The 21,858-nt window shown below is 39.4% G+C and overlaps 1 protein-coding gene across 2 annotated transcripts in view; it reads right to left on the bottom strand.

Moving 5' to 3' along the window:
- LOC121516081 (lissencephaly-1 homolog) overlaps positions 1 to 21,858 on the bottom strand; it is a 55,920-nt gene that overhangs the window by 20,838 nt on the left and 13,224 nt on the right. For both annotated transcript variants that reach the window (XM_041797162.1, XM_041797172.1), the window contains exons 2-3: positions 18,828 to 19,147; positions 144 to 228 (exon numbers count right to left, since the gene is read on the bottom strand). In XM_041797162.1, the coding sequence (XP_041653096.1) occupies positions 144 to 228; positions 18,828 to 18,859 (117 nt within the window). In that variant the 5' untranslated portion in view covers positions 18,860 to 19,147. The remainder of the gene's footprint in view (positions 1 to 143; positions 229 to 18,827; positions 19,148 to 21,858) is intronic.

The raw sequence follows: 21,858 nt of genomic DNA, 5'->3' as shown, positions 1-21,858 counted from the left end.
ATAATTGGTTGCAGGTGCTCCTGGTCACACTTGGGAACATGCTAACTAAAATGACAAATTAGGGGGAAATCAAGGCATCATTGTGTGTACAAATTGGTCTTATTGGCAGTGCGGATGTATGTGACCACCCTTAATCTACTCACATTATCTAATTCCGCCTCCTTCTTGAAAGTTGAATATGCCTCTTCGTATCCATTGGAACGTAGATAATCGGCTATCGCTCGATTTCTGGAAAAGACAAAGAGGGCCCATAATTAGTTCTGCTGATTAGCAGACAAGACAGTTGTTAAAGTGCCATGGGAAATGACATGGGATATTAAGTTGTATTCAACACTGTAAAACAAAGAGAAAATGGGCATGTTCAGGAAATGTGCCAGACAGAGATGTACATTTACCATGGTTTCACACATTCAGACTGTATTATCTCACTCTTCGCAGCAGAATAAAAAGTGCTTTGCATGCACAAATGCAGACTAACACTAAGTGCTGTCTTAAACAATGTACACAGACAGTCTCTTGCTATCTCACATACACCATCCTCTCCACCCATTTGACACAAATCGAGATCACATCTGTCTGGTTTCTATAATGAGCTCTTGTTGCTGTGGGCAAATAACGGAAAGGGATAACTCCCTATAGCCATATCAGGAAGAATGAGAGTCAGAGAAAATCCCAACATTACACACAAATACAGAGAAATACACAGGCATAGAAGAATGCAGAGACAGGGTACGCACTTTTTAAGCTTTTGAATATGTGCATTATTCCACCTAAACTTCTTTGAATGCATAAATTACCACATCAGGTGTGCATCTGTTCTGCAATTTCAATTTGAAGAGAGGTACCCAGATAGGATGAACAATAGATGGGACAAAAAGGGAAAGCACACTGTCTTCTCTCTACCCCTTTTATTTTATGGACAATCAAAAGGGAAACCCACACACCGCTAAGACACACATTTGGTAACACGCAGCCACACACAGGTCCGGTTTACGACTGCAGCCTCAGCAGCAGCTCAATTTACCAAGAGTTATTAATGAGCTTCAAGTCAGTGAGTCTCAACAGTTCAGGCCTTTGTTTTCCATTTAATTAGCTTCTCATGAGAGTGCAGAAAAGTTAATTATTTATAAGGGTTGCTTTTATCACCCACAATGTCTCATTGAGTGTATTAAAAAGTTTGTGCCATCTTGTCTTTATACTCTACATGGAGAGAAATATTTTAAAAAAATAGCTAGTAGTCTTATTTCACAATCTCTGTTGTATCATCAAAAATTAAACTAAAGTAGTCCCACTATAGTTGGGCTGAATGATATATCATCTTGCCACTGCAATTGTGATTAAAGCATGGGTGTGCCACTAATTGTTTACTTCTAGCAGCTACATGGTGAACTGTTGTGTCAGCCACAAGCAGCTCAACATGGTTTTGTTGAACCTTACAATCACAGGGTTGGTCATGTAGACTAAATGTAGCTTTGAAGATTGTTTGCGATGGTTCACGATGTAGGCTACATATAATGCAGTTGCAAGCCACAAGATTATCTGTAAAGATTATGAACAAACAGGTCGCTCTATCTGGTTACCCTTAGTGTGTCATTTCTACTCCTCCGTGTATATGCAAGTCACTCAGAGGGTTGAAAAGAATAAATATAGGAGGTGATACAGATCTGAAATCAGAGAATTACCTTAAGAAATTTTAAAAAATAATAATAATCTGATTAACTGACAGAACTGCCTTTAAAAATACTGCAATAGAAACTGCAAAAGGAAAAATACTACATCATCATTTTATAATACCATGCAACCCTACATTTAAATCATTGCATTGTGTACTTCTACAACAAACATGATACAGGGTTTCATTGATAAATTAGCCTATAATATAAGAGTAATTCATTTACAGTGTTGTCATGATTTGCTGTCTGTATCACCAGGATTTCCACTGGTTCAGCTGTGCCAACCTGACCAGCAAATTTGACCTAATATTTAACGGGATACACATGATTTTGTCCCAGTTGGCCAAAAACCTGTGGCGTTTATGCTCTGAATATTTTAGACACAAATCAAGACATGTTGGTTTATATAAATATTGAATATTGCATTTAAAAGGAAAAAAAATAAAAATGTAGGCTACTTAGAATTGCTTTTTATAATTGTTTTTTTTTGCTTAAAAGCTAACAACAACTGCCAGTAACTGCCATGGAACACTGCCTGATCAACAGAAGACTACTGAATGCTACCTATTGAGGTAGCATGGGGCTGCGCATACGAATGCAATGGCCCGGCACTCTACTACTCGCAGCAAAACAAAGCCCTGCACTAACAGCAGAACTGAAAGCATGCCCACGGAGCTTACATCTTTCCCGACTGAGACTCAAAGACTGAAAAGAGAAGGACACGGAGCAGCACGACAACTACAGCCAGTGGGAAGGAGGAAGAGACGGCATTGTGTGAGAAGGCAGGAGCAGGACAAACAAGCCGGGCTGCAGGCTAGGCTAAGAGCGGCCCCACACAAACCTGTCATACCAAGCTTCTTTCTCCCGGGTGCCCACTCCCTCGCCAGCAGGATGGACAACGTGAGGCTGCAGATTTCTAACCACCCCTTGGACCACTGTGTCTGCTGCTTCAAGAGACTGCTAAACGTAATTTTGTTGTATTTTTAAAATGCAATGACAATAAATGGCTATCTATCTTTTTGTGACGGTTGTATGTTTTCTGATGCTGTAAAATCTCATCTTAATAGTCTCTAGGTGAGTTCCCCAATCTTACCACTGACGAACAATACATAAATTTAATAACCTTCTAAAAGAAGAAAATCTTTTAAACAAATGGCCAGCCATTTCTTTATTTTTTGTTAACAGTGTTAATATCCTCTGTTTTTACTTTCAGTTTTTCCATCATCTGCCAGACTTGTCAAGAATTGATCTAAAGCAGTGCTTCTCAACTGCTGGGTCGGTACCCAAAAGTGGGTCATGGGGATGCTTTCAGTGGTTCGTGAACTGGTTTCAGGAAAAAAAGGCAAAATATCTCTGATACTGAAGCCCTAGACAGACATCTATCCATATATCCATCTATCCTTTATTTTGCAGAAAATGTAGTAAATTCTGACTGTTTTTTGAGATCTTCACTAATTTCTCCTCGTATCTTGAATGGAAATATTTTCAATTAACATTAGTTTTCCATATAATAATTTGTAAATGTCTTGTCACCTTTCAAAAAGAAAACAAACAAAAAAAACAAAACAAAACAAAATGTGTTATAATGATAAAACACAGTGAAATAAAATGTTTGTATGCATGTCCTCCCAAAGTGTTAGCCGGTCTCTTTGTTCAGCATTTTGTTGTGTTCTATTCCTTCTAAGGTCCAAATTTCAGCATCTTTTAATAATTGAAAAAAAAAAAAAAAAAAAATATATATATATATATATATATATATATATATATATATATATATATATATATATAAATTTGGGTCCCTACTTCACATTACAGTAGGTGGGTGGGTCCTATGGCTTGACCAGTTGAGAACCACTGATCTACAGCAAAGTGAAATTAATAAACAGAATAAAAAAAAAAATGAAATCATAAATGACTGATTAAAAGCTGTTTTCCTACAATGCTAAACAATATTTCCTTTATGCAGCCCTCCTGTATTTGCACACTGCTAGCCATTAGTGGCAGGAGTATCCAGACAAGCTGTCAGGCAGGCGAGCTTTGAGGTGCCAATAAGAAGAGGGGGTGAGTGGGGGGGTGCAATCTGTCAGCCCAGGCTGTGCCCCTGTGCCCCTTTGGTCAGTTTTGAGCCCTGGAGACCCCATCTCTCTCTCTGCCCACCTGAATCCCCTTGACAACAGCGCCTTATTACACCTCAAGGTGAGCAGGAGGTTATCTACTCCTCTGACGGGGCTGTCTGCTGGGGGACTGGACAAATGGGGGGCGGGGGTTGTGTGTCTGAGAAAGTGTATAAGCAGGTGAGGGAAGCTAAGGCACAAGGGAAGCTTTGATGTAGTGTGGGTGTGTCAGAGGAATGTGTATAAACAGATGTGCCTCCAGCAACCCTAGCCTCTGAGATGTCTCACTGCTATTTATTAAACTCTTAACTGCCAGCAACATTAAAGTCTTCAGTATTTCTTTTGAAAATATTGTATGCCAATTGGGAAAACTCAGAGTAAAATCATTTTAGAGGTACTGGATAAATTACATGCTGCTTTGCATGGAATCCACCAACTTGACATGAACAATGATGATATACAAAGTGGAAAAAGTAAAAACTAGGTAACACTGTTGAAGACAGTACATTATAAAAGAAAAGTGATGTAAAGTCTGTTACTCTCTGTTCTTTTTACATGCTGTTTAATGCAAACCACACAGTGAAGCTGTCTGTTTGAAGCTCCAGGGCTGTATGTAGTAATCATGAGTCATATTCAGTTGTTGTAGTTTGCTGGGTTTTTTGTAGGAGCGAGAACAAAAGAGCACTACAAAACCATCAGCCAATGACCAAAAAGGGGGCACTGATATTTAAACATAACACCTCCTAGACGTTTTTTAATGTGTTGCATCAATCAAAGAGTTTCAGTAGTGTCTAACCGTACCTCCTGACCCTCACTTCACCCTACATGTGGCTAAGTAAATGAATCAAAAACAACCACACAATAGCATGCAGCTTATAACATGACCAGTCCCCAGACAGAGAGACAGACAAGAAATCAGGGGGAAAAGATGTGTACTAGTGTCGACAGAAAGAGAACAAACCCCGTGGTTTCCATGGTTACCAGCAGCCCACAGCTAGATGATGTGATGGGGAGATAGGGAAGAGGAGAGCAGGGTGTGTGCATGGACAGAGAAAACAGATAAAGAGGAGAGAAAGAACAAAAGTGTGTCTGAAAGCCTGTATTATAGCTGTAACTTTGGTGTGATTTGTTTAAATGAAAAGCATTTCCCTTTTCTCACAAACTGCATGAAAATACTGAAACTCATGTCTTCTAGAAATTTAGTCCCAGGGGAGTTGTATCAATGTTCAGATCAGTCAGACCTCTGGTGCCAAGCTGTTCTCTCATGTGTTATAAGGGGGGGGGGAGTCATCCTCCACATAAACTGAGACAAATGTATGACCAAATCCTTCAGAGAAGATAGATGAGTCAGCCAGTATCATCCACCAGTGACATCACTTCCTGTAAATTACTACTGCATGATAACTCTCTTTTGTATCATATCATATAACTTTTTCTCTCTTGAATGTTACAAAGTTCTCTGACTACCTGAAATATCCTGTTCAGACACAATTCAAAGTAATGACCATCAAAGTGCAGAGCATAACTCATTGATAGTTCAGGTTATTTCAGAGAGAAAGCAGTTATCAGGGGTGGCTAGATAAAGTCCGACAGCCAATGATAAACAAAGTCGACCTGTGATTGTTCATTCAAGATTTTGTCCTACCTCTCTTTGTGTCAACCACTGCTACTCTAATTAATGGGCCTATTATCCATCTCTACTGCCTGGATGTAGGATGCAGAGTAGATCAATAGCATTATGTAACATTGACATTTAGCAGTAAATTTATTCACAAAATGGATATAAAGCCATCTAAAGTTAAACTGACAAATGTACCCCATGCCCAGTGGTGGCTAGCCCTGATGAAGTTAGCCACATTCATCAAACCAATTTCAGAGTAAATACGTTTGCATGCAGTTAGAAAAAGATGAATTATAGTGTTAGTCTGACTAAAATTGGACTTTTAGAGTGCATGTAACATTAGTCTCACATAAATAGTAAAAAATTGAATTTCTCGATGACTTGCAGACCTAGATAATGCAAATGCTGGACCAAGCTAGACTAGGCGCTCTGCACACGCTCCACAGTGTCCATGCCAGACACAGAAATTGGTCAGCATGCTAAGCATTAGGGATGTAAGGATATATCTTGAATTGTCTACGAATCAATGCAATTAAAGGGAGATTTAAATTGACACGGCCCAGCTTGTGTACCGATACTCTGAACAGTAGGGGGTGTTGCCTGCCTTGAACTCTGCTTATTCAACGCCATAAACTCTCTTTTTCAGCTGACCTGAGAGCCGAAGGTAAACAAAACTGCCATGGCAGGAGCAGATGAAAACTTTGCGATAGTGGATGTGTCATCTTAAGTCAAACAGCCAGAGATGCAGATAGTGTTTCAATAACAGCTGGACCTCCGATGAACACAGCTCACCTAATGACCAGTGAGCTTAAACTAGTCTTCTCATCGACACATTCTGGGAGAAATAGTGCTGAGGTCCTGTAGTCTGCTATTACTGAATGGGTGCTTGATGTCAAAAATATTTTTGTAACTTAAAACTTAAGGCCCCTGATTACATTTAAATTACAAACTACAAACGTGTACTTTAACATAGTTATTTCTGTACTATGTCAGTCATTCATGCTTGTTTTCGAAATGCATCTATCATCATAGATCACTCGCTATCGCTATTTCATTTTATTTGACATTTATTTAACCAGGCTAGTCCCACTGAGATCAAAGATCTCTTTTTCAAGGGAGACCTGGTCAAGAATGACAGTTATACAGTTTCAAAATCAAACACACTCAGACTTACACAGTTCATGATAAACAACAGGTACAGTAATGATGAAATATCAGTTAAAACAGTGGCATCCAGACAGGTTTAAAAATCCTAATTAATTATATTAATCAATTATCCACCGATCTTATTTACAAGGATCGGCCGATCGCCAATCTCCTAAAGTTAAGGAAATTGGCGCCGATACCAATTTTGGCCGATCGATCAGTGCACCCCTAATAAATAGGCTGAATAAATTACATTGATATCATTAATAATGCTGTAACCTCCTTCTAAAAGTTCTTCAATGATTAAAAATATTACTAAATAAATACATTTTTGAGTTACTAAGTTATTTTCATTGATACATTGATATATTTATACCCATTCTTTAAACACCAAAATTTCACAGCCAACTTGAACGCATCATCATACTACTGTGGGTTAGCTTGTTAAGTATGCTAATTAGCGTCTTTCCTGCCGATTTCAACACAGACTTCAGCAGTGGATTACTTTTTTAATCAATGGGACCAACTACAAAGTTTGGGAGAACTTTTCACAGCCCATCTTGGTGGATGAAGAGGTTAGAGCCGTGTGAAATCTGACAATATCTCTACCTAGGACGCAGCTGCAAAGTCCGTCTCTCCCTCCTTCGAGGCTGACATATGAAGGTAAAATTAATTTGATTAACAGAGCCAGAGCACCAGAGTTATAATAGACGATCTTAAAGAATAAGAAATTTATAACCGGCTGGTAAGACTTTGCTGTTCCTCCTCTTTACAGTGACGTTCTTGTTTGAGTGGAGCTTTTTGAAATGCTTTGATTGGTCCGCTGGACGACGTGCTTTTAGCGACACAGCTGCAGAATAATGTCAGTGCTACTGTTGTATTTTACTGGGAAACAAAGTGTTCCTAAACAGGAAACTTCTACCTGGGAATATTCAGGCTGTTGCTGTCGTTTGCTGTGGTTGGGTGGTTGTCAGGATAGTGTCACAGTGAGTTGCTTTCTGGTTTTCCTTCTGTGTATGAGCTTGGCTCCACAAGTATTCATTCGTACCGTACCGAGAGGCCCATACCAAATCGGTTCGGCACAAATACACGTACCTTTACACCCCTACTGTCCAACATCTGCAGACTCTAAGCAGAAGCATTCATACACAAAACATCACCATAGTCAAAGAAAGGTAAAAAGGTAGACTCAACAAGTCTCTTTTTGACCATTGCTTTGATGTCTAGTTTTCAGATTTGTCGTGTTGTCTGAGTATTTCACTCTGGTGTGGCATATCTTGCAAATGACTTGACTCGTGTCTAAGTTTGTACTGTCTTTTATGTTTTGGAAGCCAAAATAAGTCCACAAATCCGCTATGAATGCTGCTAGGTAGGCACAAGCAACTGGCTCGCTCAGACCGGAAGGCTGATCTCCGTGTCTAAACAGAGGAGAAGAGGGAAGAGTCAAATGCCTGCTGCCAGCTAGCGGTCAGTTGGGATGGGTACCTTTCACATTTGAACTGGTACCGTACCAATTCCCAGTACCTGTGAACCGGTACCAATTTTAGGTACTTTAAAATAATATGCAATAATAAACATAAATAAATATAACGTCAAAACTTCTGAATTTAAATACTGTTTGTAATGTATTATCACAAGAGTTTTTACAAGTAACTCCAACATGGAAAACCTAAACTACAATAACTACCCAGTGGTTTTTCTTTATATTGCACATTTCTTTATATTCGGCATGCAGAGTGTTAAGACCTTTGCACAATGAGCTTGTTTCATGTTGTTCTAATCATGTCTGAACATTGATGCAGAAATTGTCATTTTATTTCCTGTTTTTTTTCCAGAACAGATTCCATATCAATGCGAAATTTCGTATGTGCCCAAGGTGACTGATGATTCAAAACTGTTCCTGCTGCATCCACCGCACTTGTTCACCACCGAAACCTCACTTAAACACCAAAGTTTGCTCATTTATCATGAGGCTATCAACCATGGAAATATAACAGATAGATGGATGAATGATGATTCAGATCAACGCCTGTTGCTTTATTCTCTCTCGCTCGCTCACCACTGCCTGACACCCCCCTCCTCCAAAATAAATCACGTTTCTTTCATTTATTTGTTTTCATTCAAATAACATCAATTTATAAAAATACTTACAGCAAACACCGAGTGTTTGTGTGTGTGGGGTTAATTGTTCATTAATCGTAACTGAGGTTAAAAGTATTATAATCGTGCTTTGATTTTTGCCACAGTCACCAAGCCCAAGTATTGTGTCACGAAATATCGTATTATTTTAGTGTATCGATAACTTCTTACACCCCTAATAGCGACTTTACACATTTTTTTATCCTTCAGAACAGTCACCTACAATTCACATTCCTGTTAAATCAACAGATAATTAGGCCCAAGTCATACCTGATGCTCATTTTGACATTCAATGTCTGAGCAAAAGTCATCAAGCAGGCACACAACTCATAATTGGTGTCAAAACACCAATTATGAGACATTTTATTTACCAGTCATCGAGCATCCCACCTACTCTGCATAGTGTTAAGAAACACCAGCCAACAAATGCAGTGCAGTGTGCCACTCAGCAACAGACAGACTCTAATAAATCCTAAAAGATGAAAGATTCTGCTTGCCTGGCATGCCTGCTGACCTGTGCCATATATCTGTTTATAGGCACAAGCCTTTAAAAAGAGCCTTTATAGACCAGACAACAGATGGACCTGTTCGATCTTTAAGAACTCTTGATAAATGTTTAATAGGATGAAGGGCAACACTCAAAAAGGTCCCTTGACACATTAAATTTAACTTCCTTTTTCATCATCACTTGCTCCCCAACAGTCCCTGACATGCAGTGTTTTAAAACAACAGCACAAACTCTGTAAGATGAGGCAGAAATTTGCTGTGAATGTGTTTCATAAAGCTTGAAGAGACTGTACCAGAGGTTGATGATAACGAAGGTGCAGACAAACAGTGGAGGACAGTAGGCCAGTGCTGGTGATGTAACCATTGCTTCTGTTAAGTACACACATCCAAGGAGCAAGGCCACTGAAGTACTGCTGAGAAAACATCAAACCTATAATGACAACTAATTCAGACCGCCACCTTCTCCCAGACCTTCAAAGCATACATCAAATGTTTTCTAGATAATTTTCATGATAGAGCAACAATCTCATGTTCTTTTTTCCAATTACCGTATTTTACTTCCTGGAAATGAATCTGGAAATGCATGTGGAGTCAAACAAACAACTTGCAATTCATGCTTATACTTAGTGAAATATCAGGACCACCAGGCACCATTCATCAGCTACATGCAGCCATCTCTCTCATGTAAAGAACTATGTGAAATATTCAGCAAAGTATAAGGTGTGTACAGAAACAAAGCAGGCCCCTGCAGAGTTAAAAAAGTTAAGCTTATTCCTCAGTCTTAACAGCTGATAGCTTGTTGCCAGAAACATTCCACCAAAGTCATGCGACATGATTGCATAATTGCTGGTTACAGCTATATCTCCATGAAAACTGTGACCAAATTACTTTTTCTCTTACTTGGCTAATAACAAAGAGCCACTTTTGCTGGTCACTGAGACATGAAGACAATCCAGACAAATAATTATCCAACCATCAATTCAACAAATAACGTCAATGAGAAAATTGGGTTCATCTATGCAAGTTTCTGCTTTTACCAAAAGTCCAGTCATCTCAAAGCTTTTTACACTAGTGACTATCTTCAAGCAGTAAATTTCAATGTGAAACAGGAAGGGCTTCTTTCATACTAGTTGCAAGCATTGCAGAGATGATCAACTCTTAAGCCAGGAGAAAACTTCAAAGGAGAAATCCCCCTTCTCTCTGCTTCACTCAAGGATAAGACATCCAATTTAGGTGTCCAAGACTGTTTTTTCTGTTATTCCAACATGAGGTGTGTGTGTGTGTTTTCTGGTTCATACTGCATTGCAGTATGAACTCAGATCACAAAGTATAATCAGCCTGAAAACAGTACTCTCTCATCCACACATCAAAATTTATAATAAGCATACAGTATGCACTAAGGGTGTAAAGGTACATGTACTCATACCATACCGATTCGGTACAGGCCTCTCAGTACAGTACAGACATGTACCGAACGGATACATGTGGAGCGAAACTCATACACAGATGGAAAACCAGAGAACAACTCAATATCACACTGTCTTGGCAACCTCACAACCACAGCAAACGACAGCAACAGCCTGAATATTCCCAGATTAATGTGTCCTGTTTAGGAACATGTTGTTTCACAGTAGAAAACAACAGTGGACAAAGACAACAACAGTAGCGCTGACATTATTCAGCATATGTGTTGCTGACAGCATGTCGTCCAGCGATCAAAGCAATTTGAAAAGGCACCACTCAAACAAGAACATCACTGTAACAAGGAGGAACAAAAAAAAGACTCACCAGCCAGTTATGAATTAAGCTCTTCTGCCATAATTGCACCGGCCTCTTGTTGTTGCTTGCTAAAGTCACGACTCCACCACGCCTGAAAGTACTGCCCCTCGTCGCTGATTAATCCTGTCACTTTCTAACCAGGTCCAAATGGTTCAGACGGGAGCTTTGCAAGATGATTTGCCAGTGAGAAACAAGGAAACGGGTGTATCCATCTGCTTTGCAAGGTTACTGCTTTGGGTGGTGGTCTAATAAATTTGTTAAGCACTGTGTGTATCTGCACTCTATAAATTTGGGATCATTACGCATGCACAGCAACCCTTCTCACACGGATCAGCTGTTACAGCCTAAGCACTGAATGTTGAGCGACACATTTAAAATCCTAAATTGTGTTATGTATAAAATGATACTGTTGAGGAAACATCAGTATAAAAGTTGGATACATTCTGTGCAAATAAGCATTTAATATGTAAATGTGCAGATGATCCATGCTACTACATCCAGTAAATTGGTCTCCTGTTTAAACAAAATATTTCAAATACAAAGGGCAGTAAATGATTGATATGGGATAGCTGGTAAAGAAAACAAAGATTGCTACCATGTCAATCTATCTGTGAACCAGACCTGATGCAGCATCAAGTGATCTGTCCTTACACTCCCTCTGCAGAGGCTACAATCAAAGCGCTGAGCTCCAAAAGAGAAATTCAGGTTCACATCATAAATGGAGGACTCAGAGTCCCTCCCTGTGCTGTCCCTCAGGAGGGAGTAATCTGACACACCCAAACACTAACATGCAACCACAGGTATGTGACAGCCGTGTGAAAAACTGCAGCTCTGGACTCACATAGGGGTAATCGATGCAATCAGTTCAGTTAATGAACAAGGTAGAAAATTTGCCCTATAATCTACAAATCTGGTCACCCACTGTTGCAGACAATGCAGTGTTTCAAAAAGGTATATGCTCATGACAAAAGTCTACTAAATCTTGAAGACATCAAATCAGTATAAAAGTTTGCTTTAGCATGCACTGCTATTTTTGAAACAAGACAATATCTCATCCTTTGTTGGCTGAAGTAAATACAGATAAAAAATGGAAAATCTGCCTCTGTAAACCTGTGTATGAGTTGCTTTTAGAAAAATCTGTGTGTTTTTAATTATTTAACCCCATCTTTGTGACTAGTATTATCATCTGCAGCGCTGGCCTCACTTCCAGATGCTTGCAATGCTTCCTCCATTTTTCCTTTCATTAACTCATTTTGTTAATTGCTAATTCTGGTAAAGATACAGAGTGATGCATGAAGGCTACAGACTCATGCAAGACAAAATGCTATCTAAGCACAAATATTAGAGGATTAAATAGTGTATGAAAGAGATTTCCATTTCGGTGTAAACTACAGTTATTAGCTTTGACAGATGCAGTCCTTAGTTTTACATTTCTTTAGTCCCCTTTTTGTCCTCTAAATGTTCAAGGTCTTGGCATTTATTCTTTTATGTCATCACTTTAACAGCCAAGGGACAATTCAAAGGGGTAAAATCACATGAAGCATCTAGTAGCCAAAGATATGGATAGGGCTAGCAGGACTTTCTTTGTTAAGTAAAGAGAGAGAGTTCAAAAGAATAAGACCCATCTGCACATGGGTGCCTCCAGGTCTTTAAGAGCTGCAGAGAGTTCTGTTCTGCATCTATTTTTACTTCACGCCAGCAGGGACGAGTCCCCTGACCCTGGAAAGAAACACAAATGTGCTTTTCATTGGCTAGGCCCACAAAAATAGAGTTGTTATGAAGATGCAACGCAATCACAGCATCTGACTTCAGTTCTTAAAAACATAACCAGTCCAGGGAGACAAAGGTTAGTTCTCTTTTTAATCTATTTTGCTCAGTGCAAGTGTAACCCAGTGAATTAATGTAAATTTATATGCACTGAGCCATCCTGCCTGCCTGCAGGAGTGAACTTGTGCCTGTCATAACAAACAACTGGTCATTTATTTTCTTCCCCAAATTTATTTAATAATTTCCTTATACTGTTCATTTTGTTTACAAACATCTATACCGCACACCAATCCATAAATAATTATCCAATTCAAGCTCATCTCGCAACCCATAAATATCCGGTGCACAAGGTCACTTCCTCTTTCATTCTCCTCACCTGATGAGCACACAGGCGGCATGGCTGGATGGTATCAAAGATTACATGCACCGACTTCAATGACTGATTCTTACTTTCTAGAAACTCAGTGATGAGTGTTATTTCTTTTGTTTATTTCAATAATATGTGCAGAGTTTGAGAGAGTGCAGAAATTTAAAACTCCCACTAAATGAGATTTCTTTGCCAAACCTAATCAAGAAAAAAGCTACTTTAAGCTGTGGGCAGCTGCACGCCGGTTGTCATTGACATATTTGTATGCATGTTTGTTAACTTTCTTGAGATGTAAATTGTAAATCGGCTTTGCCGAATGTTTGGATGCATTGCATTGAAAAAGAGAACTTTATTTCTTAACGAATTGCTTAATATCATTGATTAATTTGTATACTGCTTAAATTGTGTCCTCTCGTAATGAGAGTTGGATATGAAGCGAAGTTGTACAACAGAGTTTGATAATAAATAGTAATTGTTTTTATTTACTGACCCCTTTTTCAGGTCAGGTTTTTTACCGCCTCCTTTCCTGATTGGATCTGTCTGAAGACTGGAGAGCTACCCAAACGAACTCTTCTTTTTTTGTTTCCCCTTTCCCAAAGAAGAAAGAACAGCTTTAATTTTATGTGCTTTTTTCTAAAGGCCTTCCTTCTTCATCGTTAATTGATGTTTAAAATTGTTTGTGTTTATTACTTTAAAAAATATTATTCATTAATCTTTTAATTTAAACTTAACTTTTGGCCTTTGTTTCCTTATTCACACATCCTGGGCTCCTTTGAGACAAACCTGAGTTTTCTGAGTTATCTAAGTTTTCCAGTGTTTATTATTTCAATTAATATAATTTAATTTAACCCAAATCAAGTTAACATACTCCAAAGTGTTACACAAGGTTACTAAGGTGCTGGCCTTCGTTTAGGCTAAATATGTTAGGAGCAGATTGACTGTAAAGACAAAAAAAACTTCCCTTGTGATCTGTTGAACACATTTAAAGCTTTAAAATGTAAGTACAATTTAACAGCAAACACATTTTGAGGGCCGGAGCACTGACCAGTGCAAGAACCCTATTGTATCTGTAGGAATCCCTTTTTTGGGTCCCAACTTTTGCATGTTTCAGGGCCTTAACATGCTCCAAAACTCACAAAATTTAGTGGCTTATTAGATTCTGGTGAAAAATTTCATATTCTGGTGGTTCCATTCATCTCGCTCAATAAATGGCCCCTCAGGGGCCCCAAACCTGGTTTTCGCTGGTATTCAGGAGCCCCGCCCACAGGTTTGAGCAACATGCATGAAACTTGGTACATATATGTATCATGACTAGACGAACAAACAGCCCTCTTGGGACCATCCTCTAAAATGCATAGGAAGTGACATCCTAAAAGAAAAGGGTCCAAATTTGGCTGTTTTCTGGTCAGTTTACAGTCCTCGCATTTGAACGAACTCGTCTGAGGGGGGTCATCTCCTGGACTCCAGACTGTTATTTCCTCAAACTAGACAAAATGGAGATCTCAGCTTGTGCTCTGCAGGAGTTTTCATCAGGGGGCGGGGCTGTTGTAAGGGCCCAAACTTTGACAACCACTTCTTTCACCATTTTCTCAAAAACACATGGTGTAAAAGCAACAATTATTGTCCATAACCTTTTAGTGCTTACACCAATCATAACCAAACTTCTCACTGATGATAACACATGGAGTCTCTATCAAATTAAGCACCAACATCAGAAATCAATAACTCCGCCCCCTTCTGACAAAACAAAATCAATTTTGCCACTTTTTCCACTTCCCTCACTTTAAAAATTCAGCCCCTGAACACCGTAAAACTTAGGCAGATGATCTTCGAGCAGGACATGCACCATGACGGCACCTACAAAAAAGCCTCTTGGACCCATGCCAAAATCCAAACAGGAAGTTCACCGGCTCCGCCAGTTTTCACAATAACGGCTCCAGTGGCCATAGCAGCCATTTTGATTCTTCGCCATGAGACAGGAAGTGGGTGTAACTCTCAAATGAAACATCCCATCAGACTCAGCCTTCAAATTTCACATGTATGATCAGGGTCTTCCTCTCTACAGATTTCAAGGTTAATTTAATGGTTTTGCTGTAGTGCCACCTATTGTAAGACACCCTTCAGTGCTGCTTGCAGCCCTAGTTTTAATTGCACACACTAGTTTATGCAGCTTCCCTGCAATTATTGAATTTTTGTGAACAGCTGCTGCCTTAAAACATGCAGGGGATGACCTCAATAAAAACAAAGTGTATGTTTTTTTCTGACTGTAAACAAGACCTTAAAAAACACTTGATGGGACTCGATGAAAAACATAACAGAGGAGAGCAGATAGTCATCTGGTCACTGTTCCCTGTAACTCCTTTGCCATGCTGCCCCATTAAAAACTGCCATTAGGTTTCCAAGGAGGCTTCATAAGAAGGCCACTGTTAGGACCTGAGATCCTGGGGATCGACAACAAATCAATGAGAGCTACAACTGAGCTGGGCAACATTTCCAACAGGATGAATAAAGCTTGAATGTGGCTTCAAGTGGTGCGATGGTCCCACATTAGTTTCCTGTTTGCTATGGGGCTGCAGATTTGCGCAACAGAGGAGAAAGAAAGAGGAGTGTAGGGGGTCCCTGACTGATTCCTCTGAATAACAATTAGCATAAAAGACTAGCATTCCAATAGATCTCTCCATACCAACAGACACCTCCCACAGAGCTCATCTAAAAACACAAAAACAGTCAGGAATACTAAGAGCCTTGTCATGTGACTGCTGATGCATTTCTCAATGACAGTGCAAAGAAAAGAATGAGAAAATTAACATCAAAAGAGAAATTATTTCCCATATGTCCTATTCAAAATACACAAAATTCATACTTCTTAAGCAGATTAGAAATTCTTACAGACAGAAACTCTACAAGGTCGTCTCATCTACTTCTCATGATCTAATGTCTCACATTTAGCTGCCTTAACTTTTTACCCCACGCTTCAGGGGTTAATTATCAGGCTCACAGACTCAGCAAGGCCAAATTACAGTTCTTCCCATTAATACAGCCCCTCTCTCTCTTTTTTCACCCACTCTGCATCTACTCCATAGCACACATGAAGAAATATCTTTGTCTGCATGCAATGTGTGTATCTGTGCATAAAACCTGTGTGCAAATCTCAGCCATCTTGTCCACAATGTTTCTCTGGAGGAATCCAAAGAACAGGTTTATGAAGCCTGTCAAAACTCTACATTTCTTCATTGCTTTTGTTTTGGGGCAAATATGACACCATGAGCTTCTCTTAAAGTCATAAAGGGCAAATGGAGAATGCTAAACATTTTCAGGGCTGGGTTGTGTAGGTGGAGGATCAATACATTTGTGCAAAAACACCCCAGGGGAGCTCAGGAACCCTCCAACCAGTCATTGATTCCTCCTGAAGTAGAAAAAATTCCTTATTTAAATTGTTTCCTATAATCAATACACTTCCATGCATGAAAGCAAACAGTATAGTGTCATGTAATGGACATGCGTGTCCTCTTTTAGCCTGTAAGAACAGTTGACATTGATGGTTTGAAAGGTGCATAAATAGAGCTCAGTAGAGCAGGCCAACTCTAAGCTCTTTATTGGGCTTGTTGATACTGTTATTGGCACTCCTGTCCCTCTACAGCTTGAAGAAACTTGGTATTCAGATCAGCATAACAGCAGATTAGCTTGTTTGGTTCACTCATTTGATTGGATGATGGACAGCCAAAACATAAACACAAAGATCAGAGAGTGAAAGATGGAAAGATTTTGAAAACGGTTTAGACAAAGCAGCTGCTTGAATTCTGACAAGGACTGGAACATCACTGTTTTCAGTCTTACTGTTGTGACACTCTAGAAACCTCAAGGTGGGGCAGGCTAGCTATCAGCTGCACCATCACCCTTATTATGTGTCTAGCAGTGGGCATTTCTTCTATATTATTTATTTTCTTATCTTTTCACTCGGCAAAATGATTTTTACACTGTAGTTAAGATTCTTTCTCTTATAGAGGGAAAAATCAATGCCTGAATAGCTGGTATTTGTTAGAATTTGAGTAGTTTGCACTCATAACATTAGTTTCTTACATAAAAGTAACTGCGTATCTAATTTCCTGGTCAGCTAAAGATGTTCACAAAATTGGGTTTGGCTAAGGATGTAATTTTAAAAAATAGTGATACATTAAAGTCATAAACAGAGCTGTTACTATCAAATAGAGGGTATGCAAATGACCTGCGTTAGGTCTAACTGTTCTTGATATAAGTAGGTATTCACCTGTTTTATTTCTGTTTTTTTTTTTTCTTTATTCTGTAGGCAGTCATTTCTCAGAATGTTTTGACACTCGGTATGACAGATGGGAGCATGGCCTTCTGGAAAAGTGACATAAATGTATACTAATGACACAAGATTGCACAAGATTGCAAGCTTCCTTGCAAGATTGAGGCTACATAGGCTACATAGTGGCTAGGGGTGTAACAATTCATTGATCTGGATCGATTGTTTGAGCAATGATTCAGTCAAATTGATTGAAAGTATAAACATCAATATTAATCACCACTTTAATCTTACGATTTTATTTTGAAAATTCCCCCATGTGCTTGGTTATGACAGTTTCCACCCATCCACTAGTCACAACACCGCTAAGCGCAGATAGCAGGTAACGGCTAGCAGCTAAGAGAGTATCAATATTGTGTTTTTTTGTTTATGTGAAAAGTAATAGATTGAGGTAAATGGGTTCACCATATCGTCTGATATTGATCGCAGGCCTCTAAATCAAATCAAATCAAAATCTAATCGTGACAGACTTTGTGATATCTGCAAATATCAAATCGTTGTTCTGAGAATCGATATTGTATTGTATCGTGATTAAACTGGTGATTTACACCCCTAATAGATGCAGAACTGCAGCTCCAATGACATAGTCCATTATTAAATGGAACTTGCCCCTGCCACTTTGCCGTGTGGCAGCAAAAAGCCACCTTCAAATATTTGATACGAAGAGCCGGCAAAAAGCACTGTTTGAGTCATGGCTAGACAAACTGTATGGATGCAGTGATAATCAGTGCAAGAGAGTAACTAGTTAAAACATTTCCAGGCGCACCGGGAGTCGAGTGGTTAAGGCGCGCGCCATGTACACAGGCGACCTGGGCTCGAATCCGGCATGTGGCACTATTTCCTGCATGTCTCTCCCTGCTCTCTTCCCTGTTTCCGACTCTATCCACTGTGCTATCAAATAAAGGCCAAAAATAAATATAAAAAAAAAAACAGTTCCAAATTTTTAAACTTCACCTTTTACAACTTTAACTAAATTTGGGGGAAAAAAGAAAAAGAAAAATTTTCCTCCCTTATTCTCATCACTAACCTAATGCATACCCCCTATAACTTATATCTATAACTTTTGTGGTAATCATATAGAGTGTTTTTTAATAGATTTATAGCATTTATAAGATACACATTTATCTGATATATCAAGATAATAATAAATAGAAAGATTTATAACCAAAATAATTTTTAAGACATCAGAAGAATGGGTTGTTCTAGGCAGCTTTAAGGAGTACAGGAAGTCAATCTCAAATAAACTAATATGTAAAATGTCTTCTCCCTTAATGCAACAGTAGCAGATATTCCACACTGCCAACACAGCATGTACAAATCCATTTACCATGAATGCAACATTTTCATTTCTCAGCCACTTGTTATGAAAAGTGCGTAGGCAACTTACAGTTCATCTCGTTGCCGTTGTGACAGCACCATGGTGACAGGGCAGTGTGGGCGGGGTCAGGAGTGATCAGTTGGTAGAAGGTGAATCTTGTGCAGCTGCTGCGCTCTCCTTAGTCAGGAGATGAGCTGTGCTGATCCGAGCAACACGGGCAGGGACGAGCTGTGTACTCCAGTGGTGGGCAGTTGTTTATTTTTCCCGACAAAAAGACTCAGACTGAAAGAAGGGAAATGCAGGAATCTGCTCTTCCCAAATCACCTGGTTCCAGGGACGAGACAAGTGGAGAGCCTGCAGAGCAGTCACCAGACGAATCTACACTGCATCTAGAGAGGAGAGAGAGGGGGAAAGTCAGCATTAGGTATGCATGACAGATAACATGAGAGGTGGGTGGAGAAGAAATTGTTTTTAGGCCAGAGGAGTGCTGCATCAATGTCTGCGCCAGTTTGCATGCAGAATAAATAGCCGAGGGCTCTCAACAATGTTAATAGTCACACAATAAAAAAAATGCAATCTTTTTCAGCCCCCCCTGAAGAATAATCTAACTCAAAAAGCAAAGATATCACGGCATAAAGCATCTTTTGGGTAATTTATTATAAAACATCTTTATCCATACCACCACATTCATGTGCTTTTCAGCTCCACTACTATCTACCTTTAAAAATCTGTCCACCAAGTCTGGTCTAAGAGCTCTTGTCTGCTCTGCTGCAAATTCCTTTCCCCACAAACATACAGAGCTGACCCACATTCTTCGAGTAACGTACTTCTCCTCCCAGGTTGCCAACAGAAAAGAAAAACAGAACACAGCAGAGTGGGCTCAAGTAACGGCTGTGCCCGACCCTTTCCACTCATTATCACAGCACAAGAGCTGGCTGACCTGACTCATGGCATGATGAAATCACTATGACTGTTAGTGTCAGCGAACATTTATTAGTGTTTGTGTGAAACTTGATTTATTGTTCTGAGTGCTGATGTGAGGAACAATAAATATAACAAAACTGTGATGGTCTATTTTTACACTGCACCCATGCCTTGAAAAGCACTTTACTGAAACAGGTGCCCACCAGAATACTAACTGAGAACTACCAAAAGCCTCTTAATCTACTGGGCAAAGCCTGACTAAATCCTTGCCAGACCATTAAAACAAATGGTACCAATTTAGCTCCCTCTGGAGATCTGCAACAAACTGACAAAACTACAAACAGGCACATGTGTCCACCAGCATGTGCAGGAGACTACGTCAAGCTTTAGATTTACTGAATGAGAGCAGAGTAGTGAGGGAATCAGGGTTGCACTTGGGGTAGGCATGATGAATGGAAACACTGCAGCTTCCGGCAGTGTAGGAATATACACGTCTTTCATTTCAGCTGATGATGCAGGAGCAACATCACCACAGGGAGAATTTCATCCCCTTCGCTCCTGCTTTTGTTTGCAGAGACAGCAGCTTAAGGACCAACAAGCCTACTATATATCAAAACATGATGGCTGTAGGTTTAACCAGTGTGGTACAAAGCCCATTCCACTAAAATGATAAAGTTAACATAAAGACACTTTGACCTTGTATAAAGCCTGTGAAACAGAAAGTGATCTGACCTAGCCAGCAGCTGAACTCTGGACCCTGATGTCACCACCTGACACAAGTCCAAATGTCTGCTTACTTGTGTGTGTGGATTACGGTAGACAGGCAGGGGGTTTCTGGATGTTGCCCAACTACTCTGCAGTGGTTGAGGGTCACAGCGGTAGAATAACACAATAACATGAAGGCTTAAAACTAAAAATAGGTCTTATTTGGTTGGAAGGAAGGGGACAGGGTATGTAAGTACGTATGGTGAAAATACCCATTTCTGCATAACCGATATTACAATATTTATCACTTATCAAATATCCAGCCTAGTTTGAAGAGTATTCTGGAAATAGAGGAATTTTCTAAAGAAACCAAAGGGTTAGCTAATCTTATTTCAGTGTATAACAACTTATTTAAATTGTTTTTAATGAGCTTATTAAGTCTGTATTCTGATTTTTTAACAATCAAAATAGTGCATGCTAATAAATGAACACTTTAAAGAGCAGTTTTGAGATCTTCTCAAATCTTATCTTACATGCTCGTCTGCACTTGGTCCCACTGAGCAGGCTGAATGCTGAGCCTCTGCTAGCAAATTTAGCTGTGCTTCAAGGACAGTGTTCCTTGAGTAGTCATTTTTCTCTAGGTTTCAAAGGGGGCGGAATTTCCACAGTGCACTCCAGCTCTCCAAAGAGATGTCCTTGGTGACAACGCTGGTAAAAAAACAGAATAAAGCAGTTTCATGTTTAGTATCATTGTGGGGCTCTTCTGCAACAGGGCCTTGGAGGCTGTATGCTTTGCTGATGCTATCTTTAGCTACACTTGTATTTCTCCTCATTTCAAGACAGTTGGAGACAAGAGTCCTTGATTCTGCTGAAAGACAGTTATAAATGACCAAAATATAAAAAGCAGCAACGATTCAGTCAATCGGGATATGACTGAAAATTCTGATTCACAATTATAGCCAGAAAAATAACCATGGCTTCCCCAATAACCACGATTATGCAGAAATTAACTGCACATTGCTCAAATATAACACATATACATATAACATTTTAACATCTAGAAAATGCTTGCTTCTAAAAGGAAATTGCTTTCTCTTTCAACAAACAATTCATAAGAATTGTGTTCGGGGGGGAGGGGGATAATCCAAGCCAAGAAAAACTTCTAGTGGACTTTCAGTAGTGACGAAAATGTATTTGACTTTTAAATACAGTATTTTACATGCTTTTTGCAAGCTATTTTATTAGAGCGAGGGTCCGTGACTTTAAATTGTCCCATGCAAATAGTAGAGTAGCTGGGTCTTTTATTTTTGAGTGGAGACAAGGAAGTGTGGTGCTTTGTATTGATGCAACATCAAGGGCAGCATGCTAAATAAGGAATATCTTGTTGATGCATCATGTTGTTTTTCATATGCTCAAGTACAATTCAGTACTCTTGCTTATGTAATTAATAATAAACGCACACACATGCCCT

This window comes from Cheilinus undulatus, linkage group 2 (assembly GCF_018320785.1).
Source record: "Cheilinus undulatus linkage group 2, ASM1832078v1, whole genome shotgun sequence".
Classification (NCBI taxonomy): domain Eukaryota; kingdom Metazoa; phylum Chordata; class Actinopteri; order Labriformes; family Labridae; genus Cheilinus; species Cheilinus undulatus.
The sequence above is the reverse complement of the archived record's forward strand: the minus strand, read 5'-3'. Positions and strand labels throughout refer to the sequence as shown.